This window comes from Aptenodytes patagonicus, chromosome 6 (assembly GCF_965638725.1).
Source record: "Aptenodytes patagonicus chromosome 6, bAptPat1.pri.cur, whole genome shotgun sequence".
NCBI lineage: Eukaryota > Metazoa > Chordata > Aves > Sphenisciformes > Spheniscidae > Aptenodytes > Aptenodytes patagonicus.
Window position 1 is genome coordinate 39,097,044 of NC_134954.1, and position 13,670 is coordinate 39,110,713.

General features: G+C 44.0%; 1 protein-coding gene across 1 annotated transcript in view; it reads right to left on the reverse strand.

Moving 5' to 3' along the window:
- Positions 1 to 8,370, reverse strand: part of ZSWIM2 (zinc finger SWIM-type containing 2) — a 35,910-nt gene extending 27,540 nt beyond the window's left edge. Inside the window, 9 exon segments of the mRNA XM_076340595.1 lie at positions 1,039 to 1,094; positions 2,117 to 2,183; positions 2,521 to 2,642; positions 2,644 to 2,686; positions 2,688 to 2,769; positions 3,045 to 3,260; positions 6,543 to 6,578; positions 7,930 to 8,011; positions 8,149 to 8,370. Coding sequence (XP_076196710.1) covers positions 1,039 to 1,094; positions 2,117 to 2,183; positions 2,521 to 2,642; positions 2,644 to 2,686; positions 2,688 to 2,769; positions 3,045 to 3,260; positions 6,543 to 6,578; positions 7,930 to 8,011; positions 8,149 to 8,370 — 926 coding nt within the window.
- Between the last annotated feature and the right edge of the window lie 5,300 nt (positions 8,371 to 13,670).

Below are 13,670 nucleotides of genomic sequence, written 5' to 3' on the forward strand. Positions count from 1 at the left end.
ACTGCATCCAGTTCTGGAGTCCTTAGTACAGGAAAGACATGGACCTGTTGGAGCGGGTCCAGAAGAGGGCCACGAAAATGATCAGGGGGATGGAACACCCCTCCTATGAAGAAAGGCTGAGAGAGTTGGGGTTGTTCAGCCGAGAGAAGAGGCGGCTTCGGGGAGACCTTCTTGCAGCCTATCAGTACTTAAAGAGGGCTTATAAAAAAGATGGCGGCAAACTTTTGAGCAGGGCCTGTTGCGACAGGACAAGGGGGAATGGCTTTCAACTAAAGGGGGGTAGATTTAGACTAGATAGAAGGAAGACATTTTTTACGCTGAGGGTGGTGAAGCACTGGCCCAGGTTGCTCAGAGAGGTGGTGGCTGCCCCATCCCTGGAAACATTCCAGGTCAGGCTGGACTGGGCTCTGAGCAACCTGATTTAGTTGAATATGTCCCTGCTCACTGCAGGGGGGTTGGACTAGATGACCTTCAGAGGTCCCTTCCAACCCAAACTATTTTATGATTCTATGATTTAGAGAAGCAGAGGTGTCTGAGGTAAGAGCTTCAGGACTAGCCAAGGTTAAGCAGCATATATAGTGGAAAGTACACTTGAATGCAGTTTGTTCGGGGTTTTTTTCAGGTCAGTAATTTTGTATTGAGTCTTTAGGGATAGTTAGATGGTTTAATAGTATGCATATTTTTGTTTTATTCTAGGTGCATTGCATTTTCCTGGAATTCCTGACTCTATTGAAGATGGAACCTTGTCTTTTTTTACCAGTTTTGCTGTATGCTGTGTGAGTTGCTGGTATCATTTCTCTCAATAGGACTGATGGTGAGATTATCTAGCAGGGGTTAGGGGGGGCATCTTGTATGCATCTGTATATGGAGTTTTAACATTTCTCAAGAAAGCAGCAGGGACGTCAGGCATAGTGTCTTTCAGGGTATGGGATGGTTCATCACCTTTCCCGATTGCCCACAGAGTACCATGTTGTCTGTAGAACATTTGCAGCTTGCGGGGGGCCCCTCGTAGGTTATAAGCATCAGGACTTCACTTACCTCGTGGGCCTGTAGCAGAGCCCAGAGTCTGTGGGAAGATGGAAGATAGGAGGTGCCTGCAGAATGTAGGGCATGGCTTAGAAGAGCAGCAACCAAGGAGCGGCTGATGCAGAGGGTTCAGGGGATGCAAATACAGGGAAGGAGCTGTCAGGAAGGAGTGGGGCTCCTTCCCTGACAGTTCAGGAGAAGAGAAGGGGTTTCTAATGTTTTGGAACTAGGGGTTTGTTGGGAAAGGGAGGGGCGTTCATTTGCCTTTCTCAGATTGGTTTTGCAGTTGGCTTTGGGTGTCAATGAGGTCTGTTCTGTTTTAGTCTCTCCGCAGCTGACAGGAGGTACAACAAAGTCAGCAGAGACACAGCATAAACCATCCAGTCCTCCACATCACAATATGCAGGGCTGAACGCCAGATGAGTCTCATCTTGGAAAGCATTAGGTATATTAAAATATACCCTCCAGAACTCTGAGGTCTCTGCTTCTCTGTGCTTTTTACTTACTTCATTCCCAACTTAATTTTTGCATCCATTTGTTCACCATCCATCTGGATGTTACAGTCATTGTTACTTAGAGGCATTGACTAGGCACCTATTTCCAGCACAGGTTTGTCACTGTCTTCCCTGGATTTTCTTGGAGAAGAGGATGTGTATTATTTGTGCTCGTCTTTCTTTTATTGCAGTCCCAGGCATGCAAGCTTTTTCTATTATTCCAGTTTTGCTTTTTCCTTTAGTGTCCAATGAGGTTTGCTTTAGTATCAGTCATGGCAGTTATGTTCTCTTGTTCTTATCTATTGTGTTTTTAGCACCAGTTTCTGCAGTCGTGAGGTGTCCATTTTGGATCTTTGAGTCACCGTGTCACACCAGTGTGTTTTTTCCATCGGCCAACTGCCACTGTAATTCCCTAAGGGGCTTTCTAGGTAAGGAGGTAGTCTGTGTCATTTCTTTCCTGTGTACTATACCATATGTTACTCAGGTCTTGAGTTTCTCCCCTTCCCTTGGCCTGTTTACACCCCACCCCCGGCCCGGTTGTGGGATACACAGGGTACAAAAAAGAAAACTTGTTTGGTACCTCTCTAAAAATAAAAATGTGGAGAATGGTAAAAGCCAGTGAAACATTCATGACATAGGTGATACTCAACACACTCAGTACACCTAAAAGGAAAAACAAAACCACATCAACAGAATAAGGAGCTAGGTTAACAGGCAGTTAACACTTTATGATAAAGTAGTAGCTAAATTTATTATTTGGAAAAGGACAATCCCAAATACATACTACAGAATTGTTTGGGGATGTACTGCACTAAAAGCAAGTTTAAAAATAAAAACCTTTGCTTTGTTTACCATGGATGTTTATTTGTTTACAAAGCACATATTTTCTACTGTGTAGGTGAAATCAGTTACTTATAATAAAGGCAGAGAAATAAGCAACAAGCTATAAGATATACTCAAAGACATAACACTGTCAAAATCTTGGTTTAAAAATACTTACTTGTAGCACTTTCCTACAATTGGAAATACTCTGCAGTTATTACAAGGGATTCCAAGGTGCCTATCAAGTCTTGTTTTCTCTGTTGCAGTCACAAGTTGTTTAGAGTTTCTAAATTCTTCTAGAAATGAGCCGTAGAGGTGCAAATTTTTCTCTGCACAGTGGACACCACCACAGAGTCATTCTCCAGTTCACCTTGGTGGACAGCCCAAATTTTCATACATGTTATGTGAACGTTGTTACCACAGCTGTTATCTACAGAAAACAAACACCAATTTCTGTAATCTCTCCAGAAGCTTATAAGAAAAATCACATAGCAATACTAAGCAGTCTTCCCTTTTCTTTTCCTCCTTCCCCTCCACCCACATTTTAACTTGTAGGATTGTCGAATTTTCCAGATTGGAAAAGGGCTATAACAACTGTCAGGTATTTTTCCTTGTGTATTGAAGCTAGCTATAATAGCAGATCTTGTAACATTTATTCTATAATTAGAAATGTAGCAAGACAAACAACAAATTGTATACTTAACCTGCAGTAAGTGATGGGAAGCATTTTCTTTAATAACTCCTGACAACTGGGACAAACATCCTCTTCATCAATTTCTTTCTGATCAATGCATCTATCATTCTTCTGGTGCACTGTTTGTGAGAAGAGAGTTTCCTCTGGATTTTGTGTTTGTTCTTGATGCAATTGCTGAAGCACATCCTCAATTTCTTCTTCCACAATACCCAACTAAAAAGCGTCTAGCAAAAGTAAACACAAAAATTAGAAGTGTTTCAGCAGAACTCTGCACTTACCTCACTTGTAATAGTTCTCCATCTATAAAATGCAGCAGGTACTCTCTCTGTCAAATATATGCAGAATGTTTCAGCCAAAAAAAATGTTGTAAATTGTTTTTTATAACTTGCACAGAAACTGTTAATATTGCTTATGCAAGTTCTTACCTAGAATGGTGTCCAAGGCAAAAATGAATCAAAAATGTTTCTGAACTGTGAAGTTTTCAATAATTTTTCAGTTAGTTAAATTTGGTTCACTAAATGTATTGATTGAAACAGTGTTTCATCCCAAAAGGCCTTTATAGTGTTTAAGTCAGAGTAAAAAAGTTTTTGCTTCTAAGTACTGGAAATGAACAACTATGGAGGATTTTCTAGAAATATTATTTCTTGGAAAAATAAACAGCATAGTGTTTTTCTGTCTAGTGACCTCTTGAAACATGCAATAATAAAGAAGTAAATATTATTTCCTTAGTACAATTCATGATGCTTGTGAATTGAATGTATTTTCCTTCTCATTCAAGAGGCTAATCTCATAACCAAATGCTGACACTTCAGTAAAACACTGAAGGGCCTTCCTTGAAATTTCCTTATTTTCACAAGGAGAAAATGATGCAAGGTAGGATGCTCTACTAACAGCCAGCTTTGGCAAATGAATTTGTTCTCTGAAACTCAGTCTGGGTATGGTTCTGATACCACATATCACTATATTCCATAGCCAGAAACCAGTTACAAATTCTAGTCATGAGTTAAGATGAAAACCAGCTCGCTCACTACTGAAGTTATTTTGCCTATACAAAACTTCAGAAAGTAAAATGTTCTAAAGTCTAGTTCAGACAGAAAAATACAAGCTAGGTTCTGACTATGTACAAGATGTTTGGTTTTGTATGTAAATATTTCTTAAAAAGCAACTTCTTGAATGGTGGCCATTCTTTAAGGTTGGTTTGTATTTAGCTGCTTTGTCACTACTTGGGAAAAGATCTTTAGACTAACTATTTTGTGGGATGCTTACGCTATTTGTGTTATTTGAGTTCCTAAAGTTGTAGGAAAGGAAATCCAACAGAGTAGTTGAGAATCTGGCTCATAATAGCCTAAAATCCTGAGTCATGTCAGAAAGCTAACCTGGCTATACAGATTGTACCCTCTGGATTAGAAAACTTTGTGGTTTTGGTGACAGAAAGCTACAAATGTCAAAATCAGTAAGGGATTACATTTTGCACGGCTTACTTTCTTTACATACTTGTAAGTTTGAGGGGGAATCTCCATGACACTGGCAGCATTCACGAAATACTACATTTTAGATGATGTGAAAGTAGAAATGTCACCCTAAGCTAGAAAAGTCATTGCAGTTATTAGCTTATGCTGAAGGACACACTACAAAAAAAGTGATGAAAGATGAACTGTAGTTCTAGAGCTAATTTCTTATTAAATGAAGCAGCAAATTTGTCAGTGTCTACCCACTAAGAATATCTTGGGAGCACTGGGTTAACTTTAGTGCAAGGTGTTCTTATAAATGCATAGCTTTTACTGTATATATTTGAAACTGTTGCTTTTTCTGTGTTTTCAATTTTCTTGAAACTGCAGTTGTAATCAATGGTATAACACAAAGGGTTCTGTATCAGAAAGAATGAAACAAACTGGAAAATCATAGAATCATAGAATCATAGAATCATTGAGGTTGGAAAAGACCTCTAAGATCATCGAGTCCAACCGTCAACCCAACACCACCAGGCCCACTAAACCATGTCCCTAAGCGCCTCATCTACACGTCTTTTAAATACCTCCAGGGATGGGGACTCCACCACTTCCCTGGGCAGCCTGTTCCAATGTTTCACCACTCTTTCAGTAAAGAAATTTTTCCTTACATCCAATCTAAACCTCCCCTGCCGCAACTTGAGGCCATTTCCTCTCGTCCTATCGCTTGTTACTTCGGAGAAAAGACCAACACCCACCTCGCTACAACCTCCTCTCAGGTAGTTGTAGAGAGCGATGAGGTCTCCCCTCAGCCTCCTTTTCTCCAGGCTGAACAGTCCCAGTTCCCTCAGCCGCTCCTCATAAGACTTGTGCTCCAGACCCCTCACCAGCCTCGTTGCCCTTCTCTGGACACGCTCCAGCACCTCAACGTCCTTCTTGTAGTGAGGGGCCCAAAACTGAACACAGTATTCGAGGTGCGGCCTCACCAGGGCCGAGTACAGGGGCACGATCACTTCCCTACTCCTACTGGCCACACTATTTCTGATACAGGCCAGGATGCCATTGGCCTTCTTGGCCGCCTGGGCACACTGCCGGCTCATGTTCAGCCGGCTGTCGACCAACACCCCCAGGTCCTTTTCCGCCAGGCAGCTTTCCAGCCACTCTTCCCCAAGCCTGTAGCGCTGCATGGGGTTGTTGTGGCCGAAGTGCAGGACCCGGCACTTGGCCTTGTTGAACCTCATACAGTTGGCCTGGGCCCATCCATCCAGCCTGTCCAGGTCCCTCTGCAGAGCCTTCCTACCCTCGAGCAGATCAACACTCCCACCCAACTTGGTGTCGTCTGCAAACTTACTGAGGGTGCACTCAATCCCCTCATCCAGATCATCAATAAAGATATTAAACAAGACCGGCCCCAGTACTGAGCCCTGGGGAACACCGCTCGTGACCGGCCGCCAACTGGATGTAACTCCATTCACCACAACTCTCTGGGCCCGGCCGTCCAGCCAGTTTTTGACCCAGCGCAGAGTCCACCTGTCTAAGCCGTGAGCCGCCAGCTTCTCGAGGAGAATGCTGTGGGAGACAGTGTCAAAGGCCTTGCTGAAGTCCAGGTAGACCACATCCACAGCCTTTCCCTCATCCACTAGGCGGGTCACCTGGTCATAGAAGGAGATCAGGTTGGTCAAGCAGGACCTGCCTCTCATGAACCCATGCTGGCTAGGCCGGATCCCCTGGTTGTCCCGCTCATGCCTTGTGAGCGCCCTCAAGATGAGCCGCTCCATAATCTTCCCCGGCACCGAGGTCAGGCTGACAGGCCTGTAGTTCCCCGGATCCTCCTTCCGGCCCTTCTTGTGGATGGGCGTCACATTGGCAAGCCTCCAGTCTTCCGGGACCTCCCCCGTTAACCAGGAAATGAGAGCACTAATCTTTTTTTAAGCGGAAGAGGAGGAACGAGACAGTGGTCTATTAAAAAATTTTATCAGAACTCTGGAGGACATTGCTTAATGCATTTAAAGTTCATAAGCTCTACATGCAAGCCATAAAAGAGAGGCTAATACTTACATTCATGATCTCTTGGTAATTGATACTTTTTCAGCACTATAGTACAATTTATAATCAAAGTATCTGATATGTAAAAACATCAATGTAAAGTTAGTTTAACTTTACAATTTAAATGGAGCAGCCTTGTAAGAGGGTCCAGAGGAGGGTCACAAAAAACGATCAGGGGGATGGAACACCTATGAAGAAAGGCTGAGAGAGTTGGGGTTGTTCAGCCTAGAGAAGAGGCGGCTTCGGAGAGACCTTCTTGCAGCCTATCAGTACTTCAAGGGGGCTTATAAAAAAGGTGGCGTCAGACTTTCGAGCAGGGCCTGTTGCGACAGGACAAGGGGGAATGGCTTTAAACTACAGGGGGGTAGATTTAGACTAGATAGAAGGAAGACATTTTTTACGCTGAGGGTGGTGAAGCACTGGAAGAGGTTGCCCAGAGAGGTGGTGGATGCCCCATCCCTGGAAACATTCAAGGTTGGGTTGGACGGGGCTCTGAGCAACCTGATGTAGTTGAAGATGTCCCTGCCCACGGCAGGGGGTTGGACTAGATGACCTTTAGAGGTCCCTTCCAACCCAAACTATTCTATGATTCTGTAAGTCTTACAGAGAATGTATTAATTGTGTGATAAGATGAGAGAAGCTGAGCAATCTTATTGTAGTAAATTCAGTTTAATAAATTTAAATTAATTTAAAAAATGAATTTAAATCAGGGGTGTAGTCCCATTCCTGGCTTATATTCCTGTCACTTTTAGGGCTTGTTTGATTTCTTCAGTGACCTGGTTCCACTCACTAGACTGCCAAAAAACTAGCCTAGCCAAAAATAGTCATTTTCTGTTGATTTTAGTGGGGTTTGATTCAGCCTATCAAATCCCGAGACAAATAACACATACCTAACAGGGAAGAGAGAATGGGACAACTACTGTGGCAGCAGGAAACGATTTCATTGATTTCTGCATGACACTTCATGTTACGGCTTTTGTGGTTTGTGACTCCATTCGGAGTGCATCGGGGGCTTTGGTGGAACCTGCATGGGTTTCTTTTGAAGTCTGAAATGGATCTTGTGTCACTGTTTTTAACACCAGGTTTATCTTTGCTCTGACATAAACACATCTGCTCTGATATATAACATATTTATCCCCCCCCCCAGTACTGAAAACAGCTTGACGTAGGTAACTCCAGCACGCTATGAAGAAGAAACTGGCATAAATGTACTTTGCCCCGCTATCAGTCGCAGTTTTCCTTCGCAGAAATAGCTGCTGCGCCTCATAATAAAGTTGGACCGTGTGCACGGGCACTGAGCTCTTCAGCCCTGACCACCCCCACGCCGCCCTCAAGCCGGCAGGGAAACGTGGCGGCCGGGTCCGCCGGCGGCGGTTTTCAGCGCCGGGAGCCGCCGCGCCTCGCCAGCAGAGGTGCGCGCAGAGGCCCGTCCCCGCCAGGAAGGCGGTGCAGGTGCACGAGTGCGGCGCCCCCCGCAGCACCTGCCACAGACAGCGAGAAGCGCCCGTGAAAGACCAGGAGGCGCCGCCAGGCTCTGGACGACCGGCCTGGCCGCGCCAGCTCGGCCCAGCGAGGAAAGGCCCCGCCGGGCGAGCTGCCCCACGGCGTCCCCCCGCACCCGCAGCGGCGGGCCGTCCCGGCCTTCCTTCCGCAGCGGGAAGGCGGTGGGCCCCAGCTCTCGCACGACGCGCGTGGTGCTGCTCAGCGCCCGGTCCCGCTGCCCCCTCAGCTCGGTGCTTCCGCCCATCCGCCGCCGCCGCCGCATGGCTGCGGGCAGCGCGCGGCCAACGGCCGCAACCGCCTCGCCGGCCGGTCCCCGTGGCAACGGCACGGCCGCCATTATCAGAGGCCCCTCAGCGGACGCCCCTCGCCGCGGCGTCCCGCCCCGCAGGCCGAACTCCGCGGGCTCCCGCCCGCCTCAGGGGCCCAGCCGGCGGGCTGCCGGGCACAGCCGACCGGGCGCAGCCGCGGCTCGTTCCCGCCGCTCCCTGAGGCGGTCTCTGCTGCGGTCGCTGCGCCCAGCCCGGGCTCCTGCGGGCCTCGCGGTTGCTCCCACCGGCTGCCTGCAGCGTGTGGCAGCGTTGGCCTTGTAAAGCCATGAACGTGCTCGATGTATGGCTGGTATTTTTACTTTCCATTATCGGTAAGATCTTTTCAGAAAATGAAGGGTCGGCTCCTCACCCAGTTTTGTTCTCTTCCCTCGGCACACCGCGGTTCTTTTTTAACGCATTTGAAATACACGTGTTTTATTACGTGCTTTTTGCAAGGCAAAACAGTTTTGAAAACATTTACCAGAAAGGTGGGCGGGTTTCTGTTTTGTGTCGCAGTCACTAGGGGGAACTGTTGCACTCCCTATAGTCTGTAAAACTGTTTATTTTCACTTTAGGTTAAATGTCTGTATCAACTCTTCAAACAATTGATAGTCACGAGTCTTTTGATAATATCAAAGTCATTTGTGTAATTTTTACTGGAATATAAACAGGTATATTGGGAAATGGGGGTCTAACTCCCCATGATGTTTTTTAAAGGTGTAAGAAAGTCTTTTTGTCCTGTGCTAGGCTTCTCTGCAATGCCTTTTTATTTCAGAAGCAACTAAGCCCTGCTGGGAAGTGACAGAGATGGGGCAGAGCTCCCAGAAAGGTAGGAAGAGTCAGCAGAGGGGCCCCCGGGGATGCCAAAGGAGTTGAGATGAGGTTATGGGAAGGCGGGAGGAGTCGGGGGCCTGGCACTGCGCTGCATCAGAATGGATGCCCCCCCATGCCAGATGGTTAAGGAAAAGTGTTGATGAAGAAAAGCTGATCTAGCTGCAGGACCCTGATCCAGATCAGTGCAGAGGTGAGAACAAGGTTAGACAGAAAGTTTTTTTTGAATGCTAGGTTCATGAAAGAAGCAGCTGGGGATCCAGGTGCCTGGAACAGAACTACTGTAGAGTAGTATGGAAGGCACTAACTACATAGGGACTTGATATCATGACATGATACTGTGACTCAGGTGAGTTGGTCACAAGTGTGACTTCAGTCAACTCAAGTGGACAAGTCAAATTGGAAGGATTGAAGGGGCGATGTGAAATGGGGTCTGGAAGTGAGTGTAGTCAGTGTCAGAATATGCTGAGGCCACTGTTTTTAACTAAATGGTGTGTTGAATAATCCTGAGAGTTTATTCTTTCAACCAATTCATAAGGCCAGCAGACCAAGGTAGCTGGAAGAGGATCATTAGACAAAGTCACTTGGTGCAACGTTCTTCAGCAAAGTCCTCAGGGTGTAATTTTTAGCTAGATACCACAGACTTTTTGTAAAATCTGCTGGACCAGCTTGCTCATGTCCTTTTCCTTGTCTTCACCACTGTGTCATCTCTCCTGAATGATATTTTAGGAAATAAAAAATTATATTTCACTTGTTTTTGGTTTTTCCCTCACCAGACATAAGAATTCATAGCATTAACAGCCATTCAGCAATATATAGTATCTGCTCTGAGGGAAGAGGAATTTTAAGAATAGCTAAGTCCAGTCCATTGTCTTGTGATTTATACAATTCTCAGTGCTAGGTTTGAGAAAGGTACATGTACCTTGCTAAACTTTTGAAGGGTAGGATTACAAACATATATAAAGGACTAAGTTTCAGGTTTTGTTGAACTTCTTCAGAGAATGAGCTTCAGAAAAGAAACTGTTGCAGTAAATGTTATGGATTAACAGCTACCTTGTGCATATTTTGGACGCACAGTTTTCCCGTCACAGGGAGTCATTCTAGTAAGCAAAGGTGGAATATTGTTATATTTGGTTATTATATATAACACATGACAGACCGTTCCTATTTACAGCTACAAACTGTTCCATAACATGACACAAGATGTGTCATTTTGCTCTTACAAATTGATGGTTGCGTTTTGAACTATTCCTGTTCTAGAGCTGCTCTGGTATTTATTCACCTTTTGTTCTGTCTGGTTTACTAGTCTCAGAGTACAAACGTTCTTAATACTCATCCTCTTGAAATGTTACAGAATGCAAAATGACACTGTTTTCTTCACCTTCAAAGCAGATCAGCCAGTACAGATCTTTGCCAGCATGCCTAGCAGCTTGAATAGCGTATTACTAGTGTGAGAACCCTCACGCTGTGTGGCAGGAACCAGCTGTATTTAGAAATAACTGTTGTGCAATAGTGCATTTTTTCTAATGTTCTTTGAGACGGTGTGTGCCTCTTGAATTGTTTTATTGTATTTTAAGGCAATGAGAACTTCATCTTTCATGTCAGTGCATAAAAGCTTCTTGAACTCCTAAGTTTTGTTGACTTTGTAATAGGTACAGATAGGTGGCATCATCCATCTGTCTTCATCTCTCTAAAGTGTTACCATGAAGCGTCCAGACAACGGTGGATTATTTTGACCTTATGGGATGCAATTTTGAATACTGCTGGAGCCCAGTTCTGAATTTAAATTTGAAGTGGAAAGTTGAAGAAAATGTCAATTCACACCTCTGTGGAAGGTCAAAGCTCCATTTTCTGTCTACTTGGGAAGTCTCCGATTTCCAGAATTTAAGCTACATGAAATCATACAGGAAAGGGAACTCTGCCCCTCTCTTGTTGGAATTATGCTGTTCTAAGTCAAGATTTATTGTGCCAGAGAGCAGGAAGGTGACTTTTTATCTTGCTGGTCTGTGCACATGTTTTTTGGATAATCTTTTTGTATTAAACATCATTAAACAAAATACGAGCAAGTAGAAGACAGCTATGTAATCTTAAATATTTCCTCTTCCAGGTAAGTGTCCTAATTATAAATTTTATGCTTTATTCATGATGTTCTCCAAGCAGATTTTGTCTTCTTTTCCATGTGCTGGCAGCTGTTGGATACAGAGGGTGGAGAATGCCTCTACCACTACTCCCTTTCCCCCTTCATTCCACCGAAACTCACTGTGAAGTACTGACCTTCCCATTTCTGGGGAGAAGAAGGTGTCTGTGCCCCCCTCGGGGTTAGGTATTCTCTTTTGTATGCCTTGGTCCTGTTCTATACATACATACCTAAATTGTGCTTAAACCCACAAGATTCGCAGGATAAATATTTCTTTTCCTGTGGAGTTAAGTCTGACAGATGCTCCCTGCCTTGGTTGAGAATTAATTTTATCTATTTCCAAAGTGTGTTTCACAACCGCTTTATCCCAGGAACCTCTAAATACTGTGGACCAGGACAGAAATAAATTTTATTCCAAAGAAGCTCTTCAATTAAAAAAAAAAAAAGACTGAAAAATAGGATCAAAGATTTTGGGAATCAAAAAAGAATTATTAGATTTCTGAAATCTCCTGCAAATCATGAAAATAGGAGATCTATCTCCTATCAGAGATACTAACTTAGTGGTACAAAACCTAAGTATTGTAAGACTTAAAAAGGAGGACGACCTTGTGGCTTAATGGTAGACCAGGACTGAGGAGAATCTAATAATCCTGGTTCTTTTATAGACTTCCTGAGTGACCTTGAGTGAAATGGGTCAGTGCCTCAGTTTTCTATCAGGAATGTTTCCTTTCTCCTCTTCCCTGCTTTGTCTGTTTAGACTGATCCCCCCTCTTAGGGAGGGGGAGTTCAGGGCTCTCAGTATATATTGAGTGAGTTCTCTCAGTATGTATTGACAGTGACACAATGGAGTCCTGATCAGCTAGTTTCTGCTTTACTAATAATCATTAAGCAATGATCATAAGTTTGGGATTTGAATTTGTTCAATAGAACATTGACTTCTGTGAGCTCCTGGAACTGAACAGTAATTTGTGCGTAAAGCTACACAGGTACTGATCTCTGGCAGACATCAGCTAGCTGCATTCTTTCCACGTAATTTCAGAAGCTATAAATATAAGAAAAAACGACAAAGACCCCAAACCAGAAAAACCTACTTCCCCTCTTCCGCTCCACCAGAAGTATGAAGCTTGGGTTCTGACAGATACCTGGAACGGAGCACAGCATTGATAAATCGGGGCAGATCTGCAGTGGAACATTGCATGTTCAGTCTTGCCAATAATCTTGCCTGGATGTTATTTTAAAATATATTTTTAAATAACATGGGAATAATATTTACTCTTGCTTACATTCTTATATTGACACCATCAGCATGATCTCCAGCGTGGTTTCCTGACTCCTAAATGATTTAACCATTGTTAATATACCATTGTTTAAGAGGACTAGGGTTCTGAGTGTGAAACACAAAGCTTTATTATATACTACTGTGTATTAATGCCGGTATAGGGGAAACAAAAAACCCCAACAAATGAAAATCTTTTCCATGAAGAGATTTTGAAGTGCTACAGTTGTTGATGCTTCACCCGACAACTGTAGATTTGGGTGTTTTACTTTCAGTTACCTAATGTGAAGATGATAGAGTATATTTTTTTCTTTTTTTTTTCCTTGCATCCATCTCCAGTTGAAATGACTAGAAATGTTGCTTGTTATGTCAGTGGAGATACTGAAAGATTACTTTTTATCTGGCGTTGTAATATCCACAAAGTGAGCTGTCGTGGTTTAACACGGCAGGCAGCTAAACACCACACTCCCCCCGCCCCAGTGGGATGGGGGAGAGAATCGGAAAAAAAAAAAAGTAAAATTCATGGGTTGAGATAAAGACAGTTTAATAGGACAGAAAAGGAAGGGAAAATAATAATAATAATAATGATAAAAGAATATATAAAATAAGTGATGCACAATGCAATTGCTCAACACCTGCCGACCGATGCCCAGCCAGTTCCCGAGCAGTGGTCATCCCTCCCCCAGCCAACTCCCCCCAGTTTATATACTGAGCATGACGTCACATGGTATGGAATGTCCCTTTGGCCAGTTTGGGTCAGCTGTCCTGGCTGTGCCCCCTCACAGCTTCTCGCTGGCAGGGCATGAGAAGCTGAAAAGTCCTTGACTAGTGTAAGCACTACTTAGCAACAACTAAAACATCGGTGTGTTATCAACATTATTCTCATCCTAAATCCAAAACACAGCACTGTACCAGCTACTAGGAAGAAAATTAACTCTATCCCAGCCGAAACCAGGACAGTGAGCACATCAAAAGGAAGAATTTGATTTCCTGAATCTCCACTTACAATCTTTTCAACCTTGTGTTTGTTGTCACTGTTTTGTTTGGGGTTTTTTTTCCAACAATCATATAAAAAAAGTCTTGAG